A 25,325-nucleotide genomic window follows, 5' to 3' on the forward strand; every position below is an offset into this window, starting at 1 on the left:
CCCCGCCCGTTGGGTCCCCAAGCTGCCCCCCCTCCACAGCCCGGCCTCGGTCACCTCGGTCCCCAAGTTGGCGCCCGACTCTCGAGTCCCCGCCTCCGCCTCCTGCTCCACACCTCCTCCTCACCCCAAGTCCCCTCCTCCCAGTCCCCGCAGCAGCCTCTTGGAGGCCCAGAGGCCTCGGCTCCTACACCCCACCCCCCGCCTCCGGTCCCAGCCCCCGGTTCTGCCCACGCCCTCCTCCCGCCAGCCCGGCAGCCAGCGCAGCGCCCGGCCTCGCTCCCCGTGCGTCCTGCGGGGGAGGAGGCGCGGAGAGGCGGCAAGCGCAGCCGGGGAGGTGGGGGCAGAGGCACACAGAGGCGCGGAGGCTCGGAGAGAGGAGACGTGGAGGGAGGGACGGAGCCCGGACAGCGGTGGACCGGGGACGCGCGCAGCAGGCAAAGCGCAGCGCGCAGCAGGCGCCGGGAACGGAGAGGGGAGGCACGGGTGATCTCTGGCCGTCCATGCACAGAGTGCCCTCTCCCACAGCGGAGCAGCCACCTGGCAGAGGAGATAACACTCGCCGGACCCCTCAGCCCAGACTCAAGTTAGTGGGCAAAAGGAGGTGTCGGGGAGTGGAGATGGGTGGAGCTGGACTCGGGAATGGGGTCCGGAGGGGTGGAGGTCGAAAAAAGGACATGGGGAAGCGGCACGGGGGTGGGAGGTGGAGACTGATGGAAAAGGGGGTGAGTGTTCGAATTGCGGGATCTTGGGAGCTAACAAAGACCCGAAGAACCTGGATACGATAGAGTACTGCCTCCTTTTCCATTCCAGACTTGCTCAGTGGGCATGACCTGGCAGGTGAGCCCCCTGCAAAGAATGTCCCTAAGCGCCAGGGGAAGCTCCAGACCTTCATCTGACAACAGTGCGAGGGGTGGGGGCGCTTAGCTGGCTCAGTGTGTCACTAGAAGGTAGCGCACCATCCCTAGGTTCTAGAGAAAGTGGTTCATTTGGGTTAAGGGAGCATCTTTGGGGCTTGAGGGGGGGTGTGCTTCAGGCGTCCCTTTTCATTAACCGACCACAGCGAAGGGAGGGGTAGTTTCGTGTGCAGCCCCTTCCTCAAGAGGCCTTCAACTGCTTCCGCACTGCCTTTAGAAGATTAGTGTGGAAAATAAGGGAGACAAGAGTAGGCGGGAGCCCTCAGGCGGTTTTCGCCCACAGACGCTGCCACTGTAGGAGTGTGTGGGAAGGAACGGCCCCAGAGCAGAACAATTGAGGCTTCCCTCCCCCATTGCCTGAGAAGAGAGGGGCTTGCTGAATAGTGGGAAGGGCGGCACAAAAGGAGGGAAGGAAGCAACTGAAGGGTACTGGACAGCCTGGAAAGTTGGGGCAGATACTAGAAGGGTGCAGTAACTTCCAATCGCAGTAAACTGAGGCAGAGGAGCACGGGTCCATTAGGTTCACTGAAAAGCCAAGGAAGAGGCCACACCCCTCCCTCTCAGCTACCTGGACAAGGAGTAGCCCCGGTTTCCTAAGTTAACTTTAATGTGGGATGTTACGTTAAGTAATGCTGAGCCTGCTGAGTTTTTAGGGGGAGAGTAAGGGCTATAATTTGGGTGAAAGTGGGTCTAGTCATTTCAGAGAAGTGCTAGTGGGCCTCAGTGTTCAGGATTGTGCTGCCTCTCCCCCACCAGAAAGATCAAGAAAAAAGATGAGGTAAGGGTTTCCCCGATGGCTGTAGATAGGGCACTGGCTTTTGGTACTTCTGGCTAGTCTGGGACCTCACGGGCATGGTTATGCCTCTGAGCCATGCTCAGTTCCCAAAGTGCTCAGCCTTGGCCACTGGGCAGAGAAAGCATTCAAAAGAGAGAAGGGACAAGGAGGAGGCAGAAAAGAGAGGACAATTGTTGGTGTGGGTTGGTACCCAGCAGGGGCTCTTGTACTCACTGCCTCTCTCCTGCCCTTCCTTCTCAGGGCAAGTGCCCCAACCATGGCACTGCCTCGAACACTGGGTGAGCTGCAGCTGTATCGGGTCCTGCAGCGTGCCAATCTCCTTTCCTACTACGAGACCTTCATCCAGCAGGGAGGGGACGATGTGCAGCAGCTGTGTGAAGCGGGTGAGGAGGAGTTCCTGGAAATCATGGCGCTTGTGGGCATGGCCACCAAACCACTCCATGTCCGACGTCTACAGAAGGCTCTGAGAGAATGGGCCACCAACCCAGGGCTCTTCAGCCAGCCAGTGCCTGCCGTACCTGTCTCCAGCATCCCACTTTTCAAGATCTCTGAGACAGCGGGTACCCGGAAAGGGAGCATGAGCAATGGGCATGGCAGCCCAGGCGAAAAGGCAGGCAGTGCCCGAAGTTTCAGCCCCAAGAGTCCCCTTGAACTTGGAGAGAAGCTGTCGCCACTTCCTGGAGGACCTGGGGCAGGGGATCCCCGGATCTGGCCAGGCCAGAGCACTCCAGAATCCGATGTTGGAGCAGGAGGAGAAGAGGAGGCTGGGTCACCCCCTTTCTCCCCACCTGCAGGGGGAGGAGTCCCTGAGGGGACTGGGGCTGGGGGGATGGCAGCAGGTGGGACTGGAGGTGGCCCAGATCGCCTGGAACCAGAGATGGTGCGGATGGTGGTGGAGACTGTGGAGCGGATCTTCCGGAGTTTCCCCAGGGGTGATGCTGGAGAGGTCACATCCCTGCTGAAGCTCAATAAGAAGCTGGCACGGAGTGTGGGCCACATCTTTGAGATGGATGACAATGACAGCCAGAAAGAAGAAGAAATCCGAAAGTACAGCATCATCTATGGCCGCTTGGATTCCAAACGGCGGGAGGGCAAGCAACTCAGCTTGCATGAGGTGAGGCCTGGGTCCTCAGGACTGCCCTTATCTCCTGGGGTTCAGTCCATTTGCCTCTGAAGTGAGGCCTGGGTTCTCGGGACTGCCCTTAGGGTTCAGTCCATTTGCCTCTGAGAATTCTTGCCTTCTCAAACTCTGGATCATTGTCCCCTTGGCCACTGAAGTTCCCCACACACACCCAGCCCTGGCTGCTGCTTTGCCTCCATCAGCTGAAGGGGAAGCCAAGAGAACAGTGAGCCCAACTGTTCAGCCCTGTGCTGTTGAAGTCCCCCCAGATATAAAAGAGGTCCTGATCAGGATGCTATGAGTCCCTCCTTCTAAACTCAGGAAGTTTCAGGGTTTATTTAAAGCAAGCATCCTTTGGATGGGCCTCGCTTGGTGAAGGGGTGAAAGAGTGGGAGAATCGGGGTTCACACTGGCTACCCTCTTGCCACAGCTTACCATCAATGAGGCTGCTGCCCAGTTCTGCATGAGAGACAACACACTTTTACTTCGAAGGGTGGAACTCTTCTCGCTGTCCCGCCAAGTAGCCCGAGAGAGCACCTATCTTTCCTCCTTGAAGGGATCCAGGTGAGACCCCCTTTCCCTGGGCCACCTCTGGTGGGAATCCTGCCAAGGAGCTGGCTGTCTCCCCAATCCTGGCTCAGGCAGTTCTAGGCCTGCTTCCCGCCCACCTGTATGTCTTCCTCTTGCCAAGTCAACTTGTCTGAGACCTGCTCTTTACTCCCAACCCCCCACAATAATGGAGATGCCTCTCCAGCCCACTTCTTCGTGGAGTTTTTAAGTAATGCGTGTTTCCTGGACAGATTGTGTGCCCTGTGCGTTCTGGGACCTAAGCCTACCACCTTCCTTATTCTCCTAGGCTTCACTCTGAAGAATTAGGAGGCCCGCCACTGAAGAAACTGAAACAAGAGGTATGGTTTGGAGCGTAGAAGGGACAGGAAAGGACAGCCTACTGCAACTACTGCCTTGCTAGGTCCTCATTTCCCAATTTTGGGCATCCACAGGTTGGGGAACAGAGTCATACTGAAATCCAGCAGCCTCCCCCAGGCCCCGAGTCCTATGCACCCCCATACCGCCCCAGCCTAGAGGAAGACAGCGCCAGTCTGTCTGGGGAGAGCCTAGATGGCCACTTGCAGGGTGAGTGGCTTTCATCTGTTTGGGGAGGAGGTGGGAGTGGGCGTGTGGGTTGCAGGAGAGAGCCAGGAGTCAACTGCCTGGAACAGGGCTGGGAGGTCTGGCTGGATGGGGGCAGAAGAGCCTATGGGAATGACTTGTCGGTTGAGGGTGGGTACCGTTGGCGGCAACCCCTGACCTGACCAGTGCCCATGCCCACAGCTGTGGGGTCGTGCCCAAGGCTGACGCCGCCCCCTGCTGACCTGCCCCTGGCATTGCCAGCGCATGGGCTATGGAGCCGCCACATCCTGCAGCAGACACTGATGGATGAGGGGCTGCGGCTCGCCCGCCTCGTCTCCCATGATCGCGTGGGCCGCCTCAGCCCCTGTGTGCCTGCAAAGCCGCCTCTCGCAGGTGAGGCAGCCAGCAGTGCTGTCCCTAAACACCCCAGCTACTCAGGCCCACACAAGGGTCCTCATTTTCTAGGACCAGAGGGGAGGAAGAGGGATCCTATACGGTTGTCAGAACAGTAGAGGGGCTCCAAGCTAGTCAGACCTTGAGCAGGGGCAAGCTACAGCTGGGTTGTTTCCAATGGGGAGGGTCTGACCCAGGTGGGGAATCTTTGACGTGGGGGGGTGGTGGGTGGGAGCAGAGACCAGAATGAGGGACGAAGGTGAACAGTAGAGTCAGCAGTAAGGGAAGCCTGGCTAGAGCTGCCTAATACAGGGGGGTGGAGTCGCGGGGACTTGTGGGGATAGGGTTCCCCAGCTTGGAAGCCAAGGAGCCCAAAGCTGGGTGCTTTGTGTGTGGATAGGAAAGGAGTGGGCCGGCAGAGGGCCGGGCAGCCGCTGGGCTGAGAGTGACGCAGCAGACAAAGCCACCAACCCTGGCTTGGTATTTTTAAACTGTGCGTGGGTGGGAAGTGGGGGCGGGGACTGGAGGGGGGGCTTTTCTTGAGGGAGAAGCTGGGAGTCTAGCTTCCTGTGTTTCCCCTGATTTGGCTACCAAAAAAACTGGGGAGGGGGGTTATTTGTAGGCTAGGTGAGGCCTGGGAGGGGATAGATGAGTGGGGGTGGCTGAGCCTGGGGAGGGGGAGGGGGAGAGGTCAGAGCCAAGCCGCCCCCGCAGTTCCTGACAGAACCAGAAATTCCAGCAGAGCAGAGGCGGGCGAGACACAGAAAGAGAGAGACACACAGAGACAGAGAGCTACACACAACCAAAATAGGAGGGGGAGCTACATACACTTGGGTATGGAACCCCCATACACACGCAGTGGGCAGGAGGCAGTAATTGAGTAAATGGAGCGGTCTTCGCATTTTCCTGTGCCTGGCCTCACTCAGAACAACCCTTCGGCTCAGACACCATCCTTGTCTCCTAACTTAGACCTTTTTCTTACAGAATTCGAGGAAGGTTTGCTGGACCGCTGCCCAGCCCCGGGACCTCATCCCGCTCTGGTGGAGGGTCGCAGGAGCAGCGTAAAAGTGGAGGCGGAGGCCAGCCGGCAGTGAAAGTGGGGATGTCTCAGACCCAGGACCCCAGGCTTCTGGCTCACTTAGACCCCCCACATTGTCCATCCTCGAACTCCACTCACCGCCCTAGAAGGATCCTTCTGCTGCCCTTCTGCCCCATGGGCACAGGACTATGGGGCTTCAAGCAATAACAAGCAGGGGCCTGGCCAGAGGACACTAGGAGGGTGCAAGGTGCGCCCTCACCCGGCTCAGGGGCACGGACTTTGCCTCCAGCCTGCTGGGGCTTTTCCTTCCCTCACCACACACACCCATTCTCCAGGTGGCCGCCAGTGGAATGAGCAGCTGGACTCAGCTTGGACGTGGGGAAAGAACTTCCTGGGAAGGTCTAGCAACCGGAAACGGCACCGTTTGCCGGGAGACTTGGGGCCTGGGAAAGCTGGGTCTCCCCTCTCTCCCCATTTTTTGTGCTTCTAGTTTGTTTCTTTAATTTAACAAGTGCTGCGGTTTGCCCACCCCCCCCAACCCCCGTTATCGCCCCCCCTCCCAGCTGTGAGGGTTCCCCACAGTCCCCTCCACCAGCCCCTTAGAGGCCTGGGTTGGACCCTGGATCTCCTCAGGCCGGCAGGACTGCAGCACCTGTCAGACTCCTAGAAAAGTGTCTTTCTTTTCAGATTGTGTACAGTAGATTATTTATTTTGTTATTTTGGAATAAAATTTATTTTATGGCTTAGGATCCATGACCCCCGCTGCTCCCCCCAAATGAGGGAAAAGGGACCACATGAGATGTGAGAGTGGAGAGAAGCTGGCAGTGGACAGAAAAATACGAGAGAGACAGCAGTTGGGGCCCCCAAAGCCCAGGGCGTTATACAGCAAGCCCTGTACCTCCACTCGGTCCTTGGGCTCTGGGAAACACAGGAAGCACTGAGTCACCAAGGCTATAGCTATATGCATGTCACAGCCACATAGTTACACCCCAAATGGCGCTGGGTTACTCTTATTAACAGTGTCTCAGCTTTTCAGATACGTGTGTCGCACAGGCAAAAGCAGAGATACATGTTCTGTGCGGCCATATAGTTCATGTGTGGCATTTATAGGTTAACATGTCGTAGGTAAACATTGGCACAGCTACACACAAGCTTAGCTCTTGTGAGGCGGTCCTAACTGGCACAGAGCCTCTTTTTTGGCAAGAATTTGGAGCTTTGGAGGAACTTGATTTTTAATCTGGGCAAAATCCATACCAGTAACCCGATACCTACACCCTCTTTTTCCTCCCACCCGGGGTCTCCTGAGCCCCTGCTTCAGTGCCCTAGGCCTATGCCCCCTGTCCATGGCAGAGTCTGTGTGTTTCTGCATGTGTGTTCCAGGCCCTAACTCAACACAGGAGCCCTTGGTGCTTGCCTAGTGCCTTCCTGCTCAGTGTGTTCTGGTCCTGTGTGTGTGTGTTGTGATGCAGGCACACAGGTGCCTGTTACCACATTAGATTCTGAACATCCCTTTGGCCCTTGTGCTGGAAAAGGGGCCCTGATGTGGCAGGAAGGACAGAGTGCAGTGTTTCCGTGCTCCGTGTCTTCACCCAGCCAGCTCTTTCCTCCTGACCAAGGAACAGCTGGAGACGGGAGGCACCCGCACGAGCAGGTGTCCAGAGCAGGTCCATAGACAGAAGAGGCTCTGTGTCCGGGCTCCTCCAGCTGGGATCACCAACTGGGGTTCGTCCTTAGGTCCATGTGGGACATTGAGATCCCAGACTGCCCGTAAGGAGATGGTTGCAGGAGGGGCTGGGCCCCCAGGGATCCTCCTCCTGCCTCTCCTTGGCCCTCCAGGAGCAGCTTGTTGAGGTCCTGCTCAGTGGGAGGCAGCAGGGGAGGGAACATGTCTTCACGGCCCCTGCAAGGAGGAGGGGAAAGTAGTGGAGCGGGCACAGTACCCCTCCTGTCCTCCCAGCCCTCACTCCCAGGCTCCCACTCACCAGGGGCCCTGGGGAAAACCTCCCACAGACTGAGTTAGGCAGCCGTCTTCTGCCATGGTCACATCTGGGCAGAGCAAGGGTTCGGGGCTGGATACAGCATGCTCCTGGGACTGGCACTGCAGCAGGCCCCTGCCAGGGTCAGAAGAGACCATTAGGAGGGGTAGGCATGGGCAGCATGGGGATGATGGGGTCAGGAGAGGTCACTCACTGGGGGTGAGGCTGGTGGAATGGTAAGCTCATCTGGCTCATGTTGGGGGGCATTTGCAGGTGAGGCCTGGAAGCAGGAAGGAAAGAGGAAGAGTATTGCGAAATCAAGACCAGTGAGTCGGGAGACAAGGCTCTGGGCTGCATCCTGACGTAACATTTCACTGACTGGCATTCCCTCAGCAAGTCACTGTGCTTCCTGGATTGCATTTCTCCCCAGAAAAATGGTGTGTGTGCGTGTTCAATTTCTAGTGTTTCTTTCTTTTTGTTTTTGTTTTGTTTTGTTGTTGTTGCTTTAGTTTTCTTTCTTTCTTTCTTTCTTTCTTTCTTTCTTTCTTTCTTTCTTTCTTTCTTTCTTTTTGGTTTTTCGAGTCAGGGTTTCCCTGTGTAACAGTCCTAGCTGTCCTGTCTCTTGTAAATCAGGCTGGCCTGGAACTCACAGGGATTCACCTGCCTCTGCCTCCCGAGTGCTAGGATTAATGGTGTGTACCACCACCACCTGGCCCGTTTCTTTCTTTTTTTAATTTTATTTAACTTTTTAATTTTATGTGCATTGATGTGAAGGTGTCAGATCCTCTGGAACTGGATTTTCAGACAGTTGTGAGCTGCCATGTGGGTGCTGGGAATTGAACTCTTGAGAAGAGCAGTCAGTGCTCTTAAACGCTGAGCCATCTCTCCAGCCCCCCCAATGTTTCTTTAGACTGAACTATGGCTCAATTTCTTAGGCCTCTCCACATCAACTCCCAGGAAGATAGAAAGGCCCTTCACTAAGAGCTGATTAAGCAACTTAATGCTACTTGAGGAAGAGAAAGGTCTAGGCCATTTCAAGGATCATGAAGATTAACAAATAAAAATCATCACAACTCCTGGCACGCAGCTTAGTGGCAGAGCACACACTCAGCATGGGGCATGTGTTCAGTCCTTAGCCCTGAGCTCAGCCCCCAGCGGCACAAATGCCAAGCAAACACACAGCACGTAAGTTACCGTAAATTCCACAGGCAGGAGAGAATACGCTAACCGTGTTCGCTACAAACTCTCAACTCAGCCTCATACATTATGAACTCACGGAATCATAACAATAAGTGTATTCCCTTGTGCAACAGAGAATGTCATTCCTATCATCCTCACGGAGGGCTAGGTAGCCAATACAAAGTCGGCAAAGCCGGATCTCAAACCCCAGCGATCTGAATCTTAGGCATCACCCCCATGGACACACAAAGGCTGGGATCAGCCAGTGCTGCCGTTCCCACATAAGCCCCACCACCCACTGCTTGTGAGCAGATGCTGCCCCACCTCCCCCTCCCCAGGCTGTGACTTACTCCGGAAAGGCTGGAAGTACATTGATTGACTCTTCTATGGGGAGGCTTTGAAATGAGTGGATGGAATGAGAAGGTGCAGGGTACCTGAGGAAGGAAAGCAGACTTGATGCAAGCCCTTCCCCTGGCAATCCCACACCCTGTCTCTCCTCCGAGTCTCTCAGCCTCCTTACCCCATATCTGGGTTGAGTTGCATGGTGTTATCAGGGGCCATTCCAAGATCATACGGGGGCACCATGGTGGGCATCTGGGGCTCTGGCGTAGGAAGAGGCTGGTCCCTGAAAGAGAAGGAAGTACATGTGACTGACGAAGGCCACTCCCTTCCCGCGGATAAGTACCAGCCCCTAGTCCCCACCCACGATCCACACCATCACACTCACCTTTCCACCGTCATCTTGATGGCCGTTGAGACGTAGCCCCTCCCGTCCTTCCCCATCTGCTCAGCTGTGGTGGGAAGGAAAGGGGAACTGAGGTGCGCCCCACTCTCGAGGAGGTGGGGAGGAGGAAGGTTGATGGATAGGTGGAGGTGGGGCTACAGAATGGGAGGGAAGACAGGGATGACACACAGCAGTCAGCAAGGAGGTGGGTGGCAGGGGGAATCAGAATGGCCTGCTCACGCTTATAGTGGCTCCGGAAAGCCTCATCCTTGGGTTTCTTGGGGTAGAGGTTTTTTAGCTGAGCAAGATCCCGGATTCGGTCCCCCAGTGAGCGAATGGACAGGTCTTTAGCAGAAAATGGCTGGATGTTCTCTATCTGTGGGGAGCCTACAAGAGGAGTAAGACCCTAAGGACTCCTATGTCCAAACTTCTCTTTCCCCCACCCCACACAAGACTCATTCACAGTCCACCATGGCATGTGAGAGAAGGCCTAAGGTGCAAGTCTTGCATGAAGGAGACCCATTCCTCTCCATTGCTATGGGGTTGAAGGTTAGACCACAGGAGGAGGGCAAGAAGTCAGACCTAAAGAAGAACTTCCTAAAGATCGGGTGGATGACAGGATAGCCTGGGCTGGCTGTGGGGACTCACCGTCCTGACCCCGGATGACATGCGCGATGGTGATGCCCCCGATCTCAGAGTCACTAAAGCGGAGGAGGAAAGTTCCATCTGGCTCGTTGAGGAGAAGACTTGTGACATACTGCTTGCTAATAAAGCCGATGATCAGCCTGGGCAGAGCGAAGGAGGCAACATGGATGTGGACCCTGGGGGCAGAGAGGGAGTCGTCGCGGGCACAGGTGCAGGGCCGCCTGGGGCCAAGGACTCACCGGTCTGACCAATAGCTCCGGAGACAGCGTTTAGTCAAGTCTAGCACACCATCAAACCACTGCCAAAAAGTGAAGCCGCGGCCCAACAGGATCTCCTGAAGGGTAGAGAAGAGCAGAGATGAGCAGGGGAGGGGCTGAGCTGGAGCAAGCACAGAGCTGAGAGTGTGAGAGTCAATGGTTGAGGACCAAAGAGGACCTAAGGCCCATCAGTGGCGACCACTTACCTTGACTACATTGGCCATTCCTTTGGGCTTTTCTGTATAGTAATTTATTTGGATATAACAATAATTCTGGATATAGCATAACAATCACAACAACTAAATGGATGACGAGAAAGTAAGTGACTTCCCGAGGTCCACACCGAAGGACAGAATGGAGATTCGAGTCAAGCAGTCTAGCATAGGAGCCCCTCCTAATCACTGTGCTAAACTCTGTCTTCAGGGCTGTCCTGCTGTCCTGTTCCCTTCAGTGACGCATTCTCTGGTTACATGAGCTTCCCCCCACCCTCCACTTTTTGTTTGTTTTTGTTTGAAAGAGGAAAGACCTAAAGTGGGAGCCAGGGGAAATCACTGTACACGAGAGGCGAGTTTAGGATTCTTTTGGTGGCTGTGCATAGTGACCACCAAGGGCAGCGACAAGCTCTCCTTTCTCTGTGCTCGTAACTGACTCAGTCCCCAGCCACCTTATTTTGGAGACAGAAACACACAGGAGCTAATATGAAAGGTAAAAATACAGAGCTCAGTGGGTGGTGGTGGAGCACGCCTTTAATCCCAGCACTCAGGAGGCAGAGGCAGGCGGATCCCTGTGAGTTCGAGGCCAGCCTGGTCTATAAAGCGAGTTCCAGGGCAGGTTCCAAAGCTACACAGAGAAACCTTGTCTCAAAAACAAAACTAACAACAACAAAAAAAAAATAAGAAAGAAAAAAGAAATTCAGGACTCCTCTTGAGCATGTCGACTTATTCAGTAAATTTTTGTACCTAGGAGGCTAAGACTGGAGGAGTTTGATTGAGGTCAAGGCCAGCCTGGGCTAATCAGTGAGTTTGAGATTAGCCTGAACTACATAGTAGCAAGAACTTAATTTAAAAAAAAACCCTGTGTTTCCACCCTTAGTGTGTCCTTGCTATGGGACCTCACTAAGCATGGACTCGTCATCTGTGAAAGACATAGAGATAACACCTCCCTACGTGAAAGGGATGTTGGGCAGATTAAGGTAGTTAACATACATAAAGTGTGAACCCATGCCCGCCATGTAGTAAGCTGTCAGCACACGGCAGCAGTTCTGTCGCACAGAGTCTTGTATGATTTCACCCACGTTTTGCAATAGACTATTTTTCCTAATGGGTCAAAGTCATTCTCCAAGGCAGAGTTCTTCTGTTTGCATACAACTGGACTGAGTCATACAAATCACTGCTAAAAAAAAAAAAAAAAGACAGGGTCCCCAGACAAAAACTGAGGAATGTCAGACAATACCACAGAATGGAGTTTTTCTCTCTGGGCTACATGATGTTAGTACCATGAAGACCCTAAAAGTCTGTCCCTGGGTGGAGGCTAGGGAGGTCTTGAATGCCCCAGAGATGAAGAACTTAGGGTAGGAAACTGAAAGAACGGGGAAATGACCTTGTTGAACTGTGACCAAGACACACAACGGTGCTGGAAGGCCTCCATGCTGAGGCTGTTGTCGTTGAAGATCTTCTGGGCCAGAAAGAGGAAGTGTTCTGGTAACAGCCCCCGGCTGGTCCCCACCTCAGCCATGAACTTGAGGTTCAGAGTTTCACACATTTTCTCCCAGGGCACTCTTTCAGCTACCACAAAAGGCACGCGGTCCTGGGTAAAAGAAGAGAGGGGGGCATGGCCAGTCCTCCTCTGGTGGCCTTCGTTCTTCCCAGTTCCCTGAGCGGCCTCTCAGGGCAGTGCTGTTCAAGCAGGCTCACAAACGGGTTTCTCAGCGGCTGTTTGTGGTGCCCTGGCCTGATGGCTGTATATACAACCAGCATGGAAAGATGTCGGAAACACAAAAGCAGACCCACCAGAAAGACACACCTACCACTCACCAGCCAGGACGGCCCCATCTTACTGCAAAAGAACCCATCCTGACCCATCTCCCACTCTGGGTCTTTGCTTACCACCTCGGAGAAGGCATTGTCCCACAAGATGGTGGCTTTGGCATTATTGTCTTGGTTGCCGTGGACAATGACCACCAAGGGCAGAGACAGGGCCTAAGGGGTAAGGAGAGAAATTTATCCTTAGTGGAGACAGAAGTGTCCTCAAAGAGCAGTGTGTCACTCCAGTACACTGGGGAGCTCACATGACATAGTTAAAGGCTGGTGGACATCACTGGACACTTGCTCAATGAGGACAGCAGTGTAGAGAAGCAGTTACAAGTCACTGTGACAAAGTCAGACTTTCAAATACCAGTCCCAGTGCCAAAAGCTTTGTGTGACTTGGGCAAACTACCGAATCCATGACCCAATGTCGTCATCTGTAAATCAGGGTTAATAGAACCTATCTTATACTGCTATCTAGAAATACGTCCTGGGTTGGGTTTCTGTTGGCACAAGCTAGAATTATCTGAGAAGAGGGAACGGAACCACAGTTGAGAAAATGCCTCTATAAGGCTGGTCTAAAGGCAAGCCTGCGGAGCACATTCTTAATCAGTGATTGACGTCAGAGGGCCTAGCTTATTGTAAGTGGAGCCACACCTGGGCAGGTAGTCTTGGTGTATAGAAGCAGGTTGAGCAAGCCATGAGGAACAAGCCAGTAAGCAGCATTCTCCCATGGCCTCTGCTTCAGTTCCTGACTCCAGGTTCCTGCCCTGCTTGAGTTCCTGTCTGACTTCCCACAGTGATGGGCATTACCTGGAAAAGTAAGGTGTAATAAGCCTTTTCCTCCCCAAGTTACTTTTGGCCATGGTCTTTATCATAGTAATAGTAACCCTAAGACAAAACCACCAGTTCGTGCATGCTTGGCTATCACTGGAAATAGTGCCCTGTTCTATAACAAGTTGTTGGCGAATGTGCATATGTATGTGGAAAAGCGTGTGCATGTGTATCACTTGTCACAGTGTCCTGATCTCCTTTTGCACATAAAACACGGGTAAAAGTCACAGAGGTGGGAGTGCTGGCATCAGGGCTACAATCCTGGCGCTTAGGAGGCTAATGCCAACTTGGACTACAGAAGAAGACCCATAGACAGACAGGGTGGGCAGGCGGGCGGGCCGGTGGGCGGGAGGGAGGGAGGGAGGGAGGGAGGAAAGGAGGGAAGGAAGGAGGGAAGGAAGGAAGGAAGGAAGGAAGGAAGGAAGGAAAGTGGCAGGGAGGGAGGAGATAGGAAAGGAGTGAAGTAAAATAAAGTGAGAAAAAAGAGATGAGGGTCAATAAGATGGCCCAATGGGTAAAAGGAGTTTGCAGCACAAGCCTGGTGACCCATTAGATCTCCAGAACCCCCAGACCCCCAGAACCCACATAAAAGTAGAAGGGTTGTCCTCTGATCGCCACATGTGCTCTGTGACATAGACATGCTACACCCCCAATAATGATGATAATAATATTTAAAGAAGAGTCTAAAGGCAACATAGAGGACATCATGATACCCTGCCTCAAAAAAGTGAGCAAAACAAACAAAAGCCTTGGTCGCTACACAAAACAAACAAAAGCCTTGGTCGCTACACGAGCTATTCCTGGATGCACCCTCCAGGTCTTTTTCCTCTCAGCTCTGCTTGACCCTGGCGTATTATCCCAGAAACATGAGCTATGAGCAGTTGGGAGGAGGGACCCAGGCCGCAGCAGGCTGGGTCAGAGCTCACCTGCAGCTGGATGAGGAGCTTGTTGGGGCCCAGCGTGAAGCTGGTGGAGAAGAGCACAGCACACTTCTCTTCTGTCACAGACTCTGTGCCCTTCCGCTCACAGCGCTTGATTTTCTTCAGGAGCTGCCAGGGTGAGGAGAAGGGAGAACGGGGAGGGTGAGAGGCAAATGCGTTGTGGGCTTCCTTTCTGGGCCCTTGCCATCCTTCCCAAGGAGAGCCCCACACAGGTGAGGGTACCCCTCCTGTCCTCCAGGGCCTCTCACCAGGTTCTTAAACAGGGCTGAGCAGCAGTTCCCGGGAATGCTGTTCTCCAGAGGCACCGTGTTGTTCATGATCTCCCCTGTGCTCTCCCTGCCGGGGGTCAGAGTGGTAAGAGCCTGGCCTGTGGTGAGGAGCTAGGCTCTACAGGGGATGTGCTGACCACTGCTGTCACTGGCCCTGGCTCTCTATGTTCTCTCTCTCTCTCTCTCTCTCTCTCTCTCTCTCTCACTGTGTGTGTGTGTCTGCGTGCATGTATGTATATTGTTAGTACTGATACCAGTACCTTGGCATGCCAAACACCCATCCTACCACTGATCTACACCACGCTATGTGTTTTTAACTTTTATTATTACTGCTGTTGCTGCAGTACATGCGCAAGATGCAGGGTGCATTCATACCGAAGCCAGTTCTCTCCTCCCACCTTTGCATACGCTCTAGGAGTCAAATGAGCCTATCGGGCTCACACAGCAAACCCCACTGCGCCATCTTGCTGGTCTCCCTCTTGGGTTTTAAGGAGAGAAGTCTCCATCTTGGCCAAATCCTGATGACCCTTCCTTGGCCTTGACTAGTCCGAGTTCAGAGACTCCATACCCCAAAGGTCTCTTTCCCTCAGCTCCACCCTTTATGAAGCCGGCCTCCTCTGACCTTTATCACACACACCCCCTCCCAGGCCTTCTCCAACCAAGGCAAGCCTTCACTTACACTCCAGTCCCAGGCCCCTGTGGCAGGCTTAGTTCTCTGGCCTGTTTCTCTGTCACCATATCAGCCCTGACCAGGGGAGGCTTGGCTGAGGTCCCCAGGAGCTGCATACCCAGCAGGAACCGAACTCCAGCCTGGAACTTAGTTTGAGTCTTCAGAACCTGTGGGGGCTGCTTCTCCACCAGGAAAGAACTGGAAGGGTGAGGAGGAGAGAGAGTGTTAGGGCCTGGGTCCCCTTCAGGTGGCCTCCTACATTTCCTGGCGTCTGCTTACAGCAGGGGCTGATAGTGTCTACCTGGTCACAAGGGCTCGCAGGACTTCATCCAGTCGGCTTATCAGCGACGCCCTGGTCTTGGGCTCAAGCTCCCCACTGGCTGCCCCAACCTCCTGCTGCAGCTGGGAGTAGATTTCCACCAGGCTCTCACACCTGTGTCAGGGAACACAGAATTCAGGCTGTTTTCTTCAGCCTAAACCCAGCAGGACACAGGATATTGTGTAAGCAGGCATGGGCTGAGCAGTAGGCACATAGACTCAAGGGGGTTCTATGACCTATCTTGGCTCCCACGAGATGTCCACTGTCAAGACCTAGACTCCCTGTGGAGAGCCCAGCAGGCTCTTCGAACAGTTCCAGTGCCTGAGGCACTGAGTCCTTTAGAGGAAACAACAAAGTGCCACCACCCCATAGACCAAATGGAAAAGGGACTCTCAAGCCAGGCCAGGCGCGGTGACTAAGCAGCTATAATTTACAGTTCCAGTACTCGGGAGGCTGAGGCAGGAGAGTTGCAGTGAGTTCCAGGTTATCTGACAGTGGAAGACATTGTCTTACACTTAAACAAACATACATAAACTGGGTGGTGGTGGCGCACGCCTTTAATCCCAGCACTCGGGAGGCAGAGGCAGGCAGATCTCTGAGTTTGAGGCCAGCCTGGTCTACAAAGTGAGTTCCAGGACAGTCAGGACTAAACAGAGAAACCCTGTTTTGAGGGCTGGAGAGATGGCTCAGAGGTTAAGAGCACTGGCTGCTCTTCCAGAGGTCCTGAGTTCAATTCCCAGCAACCACATGGTGGCTCACAACCATCTGTAATGAGACCTAGTGCCCTCTTCTGGCCTGCAAGTATACATGCAAGCAGAACACTGTATATGTAATAAATAAAGATTAAAAAAAAAAAAAAAAGAAACCCTGCTTCAAAAAAACAAAACGTACAAACATACAAGCCAGCCTCCTCACTCCTCTGGACACAGACCTGAAGAAAGAAATGATGGCTGACTCTCTATTTGTGTTTCCTCAACTGAGCTACGTGTGAAGGATGTTTGTGGACAGCAACCACGCACAGTCTAGAGTTCGGTTCACTTCTGTGGGTCTTGGCCTACTTCAAAGCAACTGTCCTCAGTCCCTTCTCCCTCACACCTGTGTACCACCCTGCAGAGACAATGGTACCCACCTCAGCATGCTCCCACCCCAGCAGCCCTGCCCTCACCTTTTCTGCAGCCCTGAGAGGTTCTCCTCAAAGGGTGTACCATTCCCTGCCAGCTGCTGCTGCCGCTTCCAAATCTGGATCCTTTTCAGCACCAGGGCCTGGGTGGCCTCCAGGTCCCCCACAGTCCCCTGCAGCATTGTGGCCAGGTCCTAACAGCAGAAAGGAGCCTAAGCCAGGGCCGCACGTTACCTTCTCCCCGTCCTCTCCCACACTCAGTCTGTGTCTGTCAACTCCATCCTTCCAGCTCACTTGGACCTCAGTGTCCACCGGACGGTCCATTACTCACCTCCCTTGGGCCAGTGCCATTGGCAGGAGTTTCTATCAAGCTGTGCAGAGACACTGAGAGCAGAGGTAGAAATCAGGGGGATAAGATGAATGGAGGTTCATGCAAGGCAGAGGTTCAAGAAAAGATCACTTCTCAACCCTCCCCAAACCCCTCCGGAATCCAGGCCTTGGACCCCACCTTGTCCAGCCTTGGTTCCTTGCTGCAGAGTTTCTCGGAGAAGGCGGGTCTCCCTTACTCGATGCTGAAGCCTCCCTAGGGCTGTGGTAAACTTGAGTTCTTCCTGCTTCTGGTGGAAGGGCACAGGCAGGTGGCGGAACTGCATGGGAGGAGCAGATGCCAAGACGTGAGCCGCTCTGCCCATTCCTCTGCACCCCCATCCACCCCTCCTCGAGCCTCCTCAGGGTAAGACCATTCTCCTGGCAGAACTACTTTCTTAATCCTTGCTCTGTCTCTCTAAACTTGGTTTGGGGTTCACTCTAATCCCAGGTTATCCTGGGCCTAGACCACGGAGTCTTTTCTGAGTTTAAATTCTTCCTAGGTTTTCATGGCTTGGGCTAGGATCCACGGGTCCAGGAATCAAGGGGTGGAAAGGGAGTGGTTTCACCCACTGTCACTCCTAGTGACCCACTAGACACATTCTTGCTTCCTGTTCCTGAAACATTAAGTTCTGCTGGCCTAGAAGTCTTAGTTCCAGACCGGGGAGTGCTTCTGCCAGGAGACATAACAAACATTAATAGAAGCAGAAGCTCAGACTTCCCCTGGTCACTTTATGCTTCTGATACCTCTAAGTTAACAGGAGTAACAGCGTTCGGAGGGGATTACCAGGGGAAAACTGGACTGCCTCTCCACAGTGGATGTAAGAGAGATTATGTCTGGAGTGCAGGAAATCCTTCAGGGCATCTCTTGGTGCTACCATGTCCTGTGATTAAGGTCAATGGGAAACTACAGCCTAATCCTGGCAGGGTGACAAAGGGCACAGACCTGTCGGGAATGAAGGTGTGGTTCACTCCTGCAGGAAAAAAGTCAAGACCTGTTGAGGTGCTTGGAGAGGGTGGAGGAAATACTGAATGAGTAGTAACGGAAGGTAGTTATAAATATTAGCTAAAGCCGGGCGGCGGTGGCGCACGCCTTTAATCCCAGCACTCGGGAGGCAGAGGCAGGCAGATCTCTGTGAGTTCGAGACCAGCCTGGTCTACAAGAGCTAGTTCCAGGGCTGGAGAGATGGCTCAGTGGTTAAGAGCACTGACTGCTCTTCCAGAGGTCCTGAGTTCAATTCCCAGCAACCACATGGTGGCTCACAGCCATCTATAGTGAGACCTGGCGCCCCCTTCTGGCTTGCGGGCACACATGGAAGGAATGCTGTACACATAATAAATAAATAAATATTAAAAAAAAAAAAAAAAAAGAGCTAGTTCCAGGACAGGCTCCAAAGCTACAGAGAAACCCTGTCTCGAAAAACCAAAAAAATAAATAAATAAATAAATAAATAAATAAATAAATAAATAAATAAATAAATATTAGCTAAGAGGCTGGAGAGATGGCTCAGTGGTTAAGAGCACTGACTGCTCTTCCAGAGGACTCCGGTTCAATTCCCAGCACCCATATGGCAGCTCACACCTGCCTGTAACTCCAGTTCCAGTAGATCTGACACCGTCACACAGACACACATATAGGTAAATCACAAATGTGTATAAAATAAAAATAAACAAAGTATTAAAAATAAATAAATAAGGCCAGACAGTGGAGGTGTACACCTTTAATCTTTATGAGTTCGAGACCAGTCTGGTCTACAGAGCAAGTTCCAGGACAGTCAGAGCTACACAAAGAAACCCCCATCTCAGAGAGAGAGAGAGAGAGAGAGAGAGAGAGAGAGAGATAATATCAGTGGTTATGATATTTAAGTTTGAGATATTAAAAGAATGTCCCTCAAGGGACACTGCCACCTATTTTAAATATATAATGTGTTTGTGGTTGTATGTGGGATAGTTATACCGTGTTAGGCATAATTATGACCTGGGTTATTATTTTCATTTGGAAATTAAGCATGACCTAAGGAGATATGACTGTGTATCAATTTAACATTGGGCAATAGCTAGTCTTGGTTGTCAATTTGACTATATCTGGAATTAACTAAAACCCAAGTGGCTAGGTACACCTTGAAGGATTTTTCTTTTCCTTTCTTCCTTCCTTCCTTCCTTCCTTCCTTCCTTCCTTCCTTCCTTCCTTCCTTTCTTTCTTTCTTTTCTTAGCTTTTTCAGATAGGATTTCTGTATAGCTCTGTTGGAATTCACTCTGTAGACCAGGCTGGTCTCAAACTCCGAGATTTGCCTGTCATTGCCTCCCAAGTGTTTATGTTAGGAAAGATACACATTTAATCCAGATCTTTTGAGGTGGGACGATCCACCTTTAATCTGAGCCACTCCTGCTGGTAGCCTACATAAAGGACATGGAAGGGGGAAGCTTGCCCTCTTTGCCTGCTTGCTCTTGATCTCCCTAGCCAGTCTACTCCTTCCCTGGCATTAGAGCCTACTTCAAGATTCCAGAATATACTGAAGACCAGCTGAGACATCTAGCTTTATGGACTGAACAACTAGTAGATTCTTGAACCTTCTATTGGTAGACAGCCATTGTTAAACTAGTTGGACCACAATCCATAAGCCGTCTATATACACAGATACATATTTATATGTATATAAATATGCACACACACACACACACACACACACACACACACACACACACACACACATATATATATATATATATATATATATATATATATATATATATATATACATGCATGCAGACACACATACTCATTCTGTAAGTTCTCTTCCTCCAGAGAACCAAGACTAATACAAATGGGAAGTGGGATATCACAATACCTCTTCTATAACAGCTTTTTTCTCCCCTTGAAGTATTTGTCTGATGGTGGCCACCAGCTTCAGGGGGTCCCTCTGATAGATGCTCTATAGAATTGAAAGGGATTAGCAGTTAGCCTCACTCTTATACATGCCCCCCCAATCCCTTGACCCCAGTCATGTATACGCTGGCGGAGACCATAACTGTAGACTCTCAAGCATCACACATTTGCATACTTTAAGAACCGATTTGCATGCCAGCCAGCGCCCAACCACGGGAGTACCATTGGCGTTCAACATGCAAGCAGTTCTCGTCCTGTACCCAGTGCTCTACCTTGACCCCACTCCACCCTTTCCCCTTCCCCTCCTGTCCTACCTCCAGGGTGCTGATGTGCTGTAAAATGGTGCTTCCTTTCCCCTGCTCCCCTGCAGAGGTCTGAAGTTGCTGGACAGTGGCTGAAAGCAGGGCACTAGCCATGTTGTAGCAGAAGGCATCTGAACCAACCAGGAACTCCCTGTGGGGACATCATCTCTCTCAAGCCAGGGCTTCCTCGGTGCTTCTGAGCCTCCATTCTACAGTGAGGAACCCAGTGGTTCTTTCCCCTCTCATTCCTCTCCAGACAGTTGTTTGCAGGTGTCTCCCCACCCCATGCCTCCCGCTCCCACTCTGGGCTGGCTCCATGGCAAGTCTAGGCTATTGCCTATACACTAACGAGTCCTCAGTCCCAAATTCCATCAGGAAGGGCTCTAAAGAGAGGGAAGATACATAAGGGACTCACCAGGGCTGCTTCTCCAGCCAATCAGCCAGGAGATGCCGAAGGTGTTGGGGAAAGTCAACGTAGAGTCGTTGTAGTTTTTCTGGGGACATCTTGGAAACCAGACTCCACAGAGACATGATCTGGGGTGTGCGAGGTGCCTGGGAGAGAAGAGCAAGACCATTCAAAGAGACCCCCAGAAACTCAGCGTAGCTTCTGGGGGCATCCACAGCTCTTCCACACGGATGGTCCTGACAAGAACTTCCTTCAGTTTTGCTGAGCCTAGAACAGTGCATCTTTCCAGAGCTTAGATTCATTCTAGTTTCTCAGGGTCAAGTCCCAGAGTTAAGTGAGGACGTGGGGCATCACAACCCTTCTTCCCAAACAGGCTTTTTCTTCTCCCGCCATTTGGTCATACCCACTCCAGGGCACCTTAAGCCACGGGCTCCCTTGACCAATGCCTGAAACAGGGCAATACCTTCCGTGGTAGACATGGGCAAGCTGAAGAAACATAGCCAGAAGGTGAGGTGACGAGAAGACACGAGACAGAGGAGAAAGAGCAGACTCAGGGAAGACAGGCCCTGCTCTGGATCTGGGAGTAAAAAGACTACACTCTAAGGATCTTGATCACGAAATATGAGGGCTGAATGCATAGAGCGCTTTCTAAACTTTTGTTGTAAGAAATCTAGCTCTGTGGACCAGTTTGTTCTTGAGCTCCCAAGTTCAAGAGATCCTTTCACCTCAGCCTCTCACGTACTGGGATTGAAGGTACATGCCTCCATGCCTTTGCTGTTTCTAAACATTTGAAAGCGCTAAACAGTTTTGATTTTAGGGGTGCTGTGAGCAAACTCGGGGCCTTGTATGTGCTAGGCAAGTGATCTGAGTACATCAGAGGACCTTCCTATGTAGGCCAGGTTGGCCTCAAACTCAGAGAAATCTGCCTGCCACTGCCTCCTGGGTACTGGGGTTACGGGTGCGCCATAAGATCCTCTGGTCTCTACGTCCCAACTGCTAGGGCTACTGCCCTGGACCACTGCACTTGACTCCAATCCTAGTTTTTAATCCGTGTGACACTAGTGTCGGAAAGGGACACTCCAACACATCATCTGGATACTCGAGACCATGGATAGGGCCTAAAACAGCATGTAACATCTACTCTTGTATCTATTTTCTCCCATATATATCTACACAAAGTTTAATACATAAGTTGGATAAATAAAGAAATTAACAGCAACAATAGAATAAACTTACAGCATACTATAATAAAAGTTGTTTAAAAGTCACGAACTGCTTTTCTGGTCTTTTCCATTTCATATTCTCAAAGTGCGGCTTACTGCGGGTAACTAAAACTCCGGAGAGCAAACCCCTAGGGAGGGAGGGGTGCAAAGCGCAGCCAAAGGCAAGCGTGGACAGCAGCAAGTCCACTGGGTCCTCTCCCTTTTGCCCTTCCTCCCGACCCCAAAGGGGCCCGTGGAAAACTTTCAAAATTCTAAGACCCTAGGAAGCAACCTGAAAGACACTGCCATGGGAAGACGCCTGCCTAGCATTTGTAAAACGTCTGAAAGTTCAGTGCCCAACACTGCAAAAATCACCAAACTCGTAACGACGATGACGGTAGAGCGGTAATGTCTAATATTTATTATGCACTATTCCATAGATATATCATACTCAACACATTAGCTCATTGGAACATCATAACCACACGTGTGTGTGTGTGTGTGCGCGTACACATGCATGCACGTGCACGTGTGTTAGGAAAGAAGCCCAGGGCCTAATGCATGCTACACAAATGCTCTATCCCTGAGCTACATCCCTGTCCCCTTCCAACAATTGTTTTAGTTTTTTATTATCCAATGTTAATGGGGGTTTTGCCTGCATGTACGCATGCCTCTGGAACTGGAGTTATACCAAGCTGTGAGCTGCCATATAGGCCTGGGAATCAAACCCAGGCCCTTGGGGAGAGCAGCCAATGCTCTTAACTACTGAGCCATCTCTCCAGCCCTATTTTAAAGTGTGGAATTACCCCTTTTCCTAGATGAAGAAACTAAGGCTCAAGAGGTTATTCAATTTGGCCAAGGCCACTGGGCAAGGAGCTGGTAATTGGGCTCAGGATCTCTGTAAGGATCAATCACTATACTGTGCTGTTAGGATTCCTTCTGGCTCAGAAGCCCAATCACCTCAAGAAAATAGAGAGGGTAGGAAGAATGGGAAGGGGAACAGGAAGAGGGAGAGTAGAGAAACAACAGGGTTGGCGGACCTGGAGGGAAGCATTAGGCAGCCAGAGAACCAAAAACCAGAGAAGAGGAGAGAAAAGGGAGAGAGGAGGTAGGCACAGGCAGAGAGAGTTAGCTCCCTACTTTCCCAGGGGCCTCAGAGTGGGCTGGGTAGACCAGTGGTTTCCCAGGGGGCTCTCAGTTCGCATTTCTCATAGTGTCCTCTCAGAGAGGAAGAGGAGGAGGAAGAGGAATGGAAACTCCCTGGGTGTCCCCAAGTCCCCCTGCTGTTTGAGCCTCTCAACTCCCCCAGGGCTCCCAGATGGAAGACAAAGAGGCCCCTTCTCAGGACACTGCTACCCCTAAACATCTTGTTTCTCTCTCTCCCTGACTCCAAGAGCCCTCACCACCGCTTAGGGTCCTCCACCAGAGACTTTTTGTTCTAAAACTGTCTATCCCTTTGGGTGGGGCATCCTGAGGAATACCATTCAGATTATTTTCAAATTCAAGGAAGAATTCTGTCTTCCTCCCAGTCTCTGGAGTGCTCTGATTCCAGACCTTTGGCCCAATGCTTATCCTCCTGGGTACTGGGGACCTCCAAGCCACAAACAGCTCCCATTTCCTCTAAATCCCCTTGCAGATTGACTCAAGTCTCACCCTCCTCCCTCCCCAGACACCATGTAGCCATGATTCTCCCCTGAGCACCCAGTAATGGTACAGGGTCTACAGGTCGGGCCTGGACACTGACACCGTTTGCCTTCAGTCCCCTACTGTGGGAAGGAAGGAAGGCGGGGCCACACTGCAAGAGGCGGGGCCAGCGTTCCCTTCCAGCTCCCTACCCCCCCTCCGCGGTAGGGGAAGCCCGACAGCCCAGAAGCTTCTTCATAAGCTTGGTAGCCCAAGTCCTTCCCTATCTCCTCTCCCCCTGCATTCTGAGTCCTCCGACCGTGGAACCCCAACAGTAAAAGTCAAGGTTTTCTCTTAGTTGCCCAATGTGTGTATATGGCGGTGGCGGTGGCGGAGACAGTGGGGGCGGGAAAGGGCGCGAGGAGGTGGAGCCAGGTCAGCACGAGGAGGGTTAACCCCCGGCCGGCCGCGCTCCCACGGGGAAATCTCAGCGTTTTCTGCTGCCAAGCGAGCTGTGTGAGGGGGAAATTCCCCCTCCTCTGGGGCACCATGAGGTCTGCATCTGGGTCTCGCTCACCGTCCAGCCACACCCTGAACAGGAACCTTTAGCGGGCAGCAGCTAGGACTTGAACAGGCTCGGGGCCCTGGAGCATCAACTTCTAGGGAGGGGCAGCCACGTTCCCCCCCACCCAGAGGGCCCTCCTTCCCCTCTGCCCCGCGACTTCCCACGTCTCAGGAGGTGCAGGGCTGAGCGTTGGGGAAAGTGACGTGACGCGCTGGGGAGGGGAGTGTGGAGGCCTGTACCCACCCGAGTCCTTCGAAAGTTGGAAACTGCCGAAACCCCGTGCTACCAGCTACTAACACCAGCAAACAATTTCCAGGGGACCAAGCGCCCCGCCCAGGGGAGGATCCCGAGAGGCCCCGAAAATCCATCCCTCAAGTTTAATCAAAGGTCCCCCCACCTTCCTCGCCCGCAGACATCCCCCTCACCTTGGCAGCCCCTCTGCTATCTTCTCCCTCTCTCAGCGGGCACTGCCAGGCCCCATGGATCTGTAGCGCTGTCCAGCGGGTCCTGGGCTGGCCCTAAAAACTCAATGTGTACACGCACACACACAAACACACGCACGCAGGCACTCGGATCCTGGCCTTCCTCTTCACTGTAAACCCTGGCTGCCCCGGCCTGCTGTTTCCGGCTTCTCTGCCTGCCCAGGTCCCTCCCTGGAGCTCTGACGACACAGAGAAGAGAAAGTGGGCTGGAGGAGGAAGAGGAAGAAAGTGGGGTGAACATGTATGCCTCCCGGTGCCCGGTGGGGAAGCACGTAGTGGGGAGGGCAAAGCTGAAGTTCCACTGAGTCACGCTGGTAGGAGGCTGACCTTCACGTACTCTAGCCCCCTGAACAGTGATCCATTTTTTCCTCTGGAGAGTCACCTAATAGCTGGGAGAGGCGTGCCACCCTAAACTGCCTAGCTACCACACAAACTTTCTCAGGGTTGGGGTCCCTGGGGACAGGGCATCTGGTCCCACTGGGCTGTGCGCTCCCTCCAGTGGAGGACCCTGAGAAGCAGCTCGGAGCCTGAGGCCCCGAAGAACTAGGTTCACCTCCTTCCTAGGCGGGAACGCCTTAGAGGTCCCGTGACGCTGTACGGAGGAAGTGGGGGAGGGGAACCCTTAGCTCAGAATTCTGGAAGACTTCCAGAGGCACTTGGAGGACAAGGGATCCGCTCGGAGTACCCTGCCTCAGGCCCTAGCGATGGCCACTGAGGGATGCCAGAAGATTCCTAGGGGGCCAAGTTGGAGTGTGAATATGCTCTGCAACCTTAGCAAAGTTCCTGTCTGTTTCTGGGGTAAACACTGAGACACACCCCAAAATAAACATGTACAATTTCCCTAGCCACAAGGCCATACACACACACACACATACACACGTACATGTTCACACATGTAGCGTCATGTTCACACACGTCAGTATTCAGGGCCACTTAGAGTCACACACACACACAAACACACACACACACACACACACACACACCTTGCTCAGCTTCTGAGTTACCATCATAACTAGAGGATTGCTCTGTAGTTTTTGCTGGAGGAGGATAACAAGGGGCCCAAACCTGACCGTCAAGGAGTGTGTGGAACGATGGTGTCTGAGGGCTGCTGTGTCAACTTAGAATTTTTGGCTCTCCTGT

General features: G+C 52.7%; 2 protein-coding genes across 9 annotated transcripts; one reads left to right on the forward strand and one right to left on the reverse strand.

Annotated features, from left to right (window-relative positions):
* The first annotated feature begins 225 nt into the window (after positions 1 to 225).
* Nab2 (NGFI-A binding protein 2) lies at positions 226 to 5,944 on the forward strand. Of its 6 annotated transcripts, XR_005283694.1 has the most exons (8): positions 227 to 583; positions 1,951 to 2,824; positions 3,261 to 3,394; positions 3,687 to 3,738; positions 3,832 to 3,964; positions 4,163 to 4,354; positions 5,339 to 5,640; positions 5,729 to 5,944. XR_005283694.1 is itself a non-coding variant. In XM_038315127.1 (7 exons), exons 2-7 carry the CDS (start codon positions 1,967 to 1,969, stop codon positions 5,446 to 5,448), a joined length of 1,479 nt encoding a protein of 492 aa, XP_038171055.1. In that variant the 5' UTR covers positions 227 to 583; positions 811 to 1,966; the 3' UTR covers positions 5,449 to 5,944. The 6 variants fall into 6 exon arrangements, 5 of the variants coding, with proteins under 5 accessions (XP_038171057.1, XP_038171055.1, XP_038171054.1 ...); XM_038315127.1 differs by having other exon boundaries at positions 811 to 2,824; positions 5,339 to 5,944; XM_038315126.1 differs by having other exon boundaries at positions 5,339 to 5,944.
* Positions 5,945 to 6,081: 137 nt separating this feature from the next.
* Stat6 (signal transducer and activator of transcription 6) lies at positions 6,082 to 25,272 on the reverse strand. 3 transcript variants are annotated; one of them, XM_038314864.1, is made up of 22 exons: positions 24,129 to 25,272; positions 20,323 to 20,459; positions 19,920 to 20,058; positions 19,568 to 19,651; positions 16,860 to 16,998; positions 16,683 to 16,735; positions 16,397 to 16,545; positions 15,214 to 15,345; positions 14,922 to 15,110; positions 14,222 to 14,309; positions 13,959 to 14,081; positions 12,280 to 12,372; positions 11,774 to 11,980; positions 10,157 to 10,251; positions 9,921 to 10,057; positions 9,513 to 9,659; positions 9,276 to 9,339; positions 9,069 to 9,173; positions 8,899 to 8,982; positions 7,584 to 7,649; positions 7,376 to 7,504; positions 6,082 to 7,293 (listed from the first exon to the last, which is right to left on the reverse strand). In XM_038314864.1, exons 2-22 carry the CDS (start codon positions 20,436 to 20,438, stop codon positions 7,104 to 7,106), a joined length of 2,529 nt encoding a protein of 842 aa, XP_038170792.1. In that variant the 5' UTR covers positions 20,439 to 20,459; positions 24,129 to 25,272; the 3' UTR covers positions 6,082 to 7,103. The 3 variants fall into 3 exon arrangements, with proteins under 3 accessions (XP_038170792.1, XP_038170793.1, XP_038170794.1); XM_038314865.1 differs by lacking the exon at positions 24,129 to 25,272 and adding an exon at positions 23,947 to 23,986; XM_038314866.1 differs by lacking the exon at positions 24,129 to 25,272 and having other exon boundaries at positions 19,920 to 20,116; positions 20,323 to 20,455.
* Between the last annotated feature and the right edge of the window lie 53 nt (positions 25,273 to 25,325).

This window comes from Arvicola amphibius, chromosome 17 (genome assembly GCF_903992535.2).
Source record: "Arvicola amphibius chromosome 17, mArvAmp1.2, whole genome shotgun sequence".
Classification (NCBI taxonomy): domain Eukaryota; kingdom Metazoa; phylum Chordata; class Mammalia; order Rodentia; family Cricetidae; genus Arvicola; species Arvicola amphibius.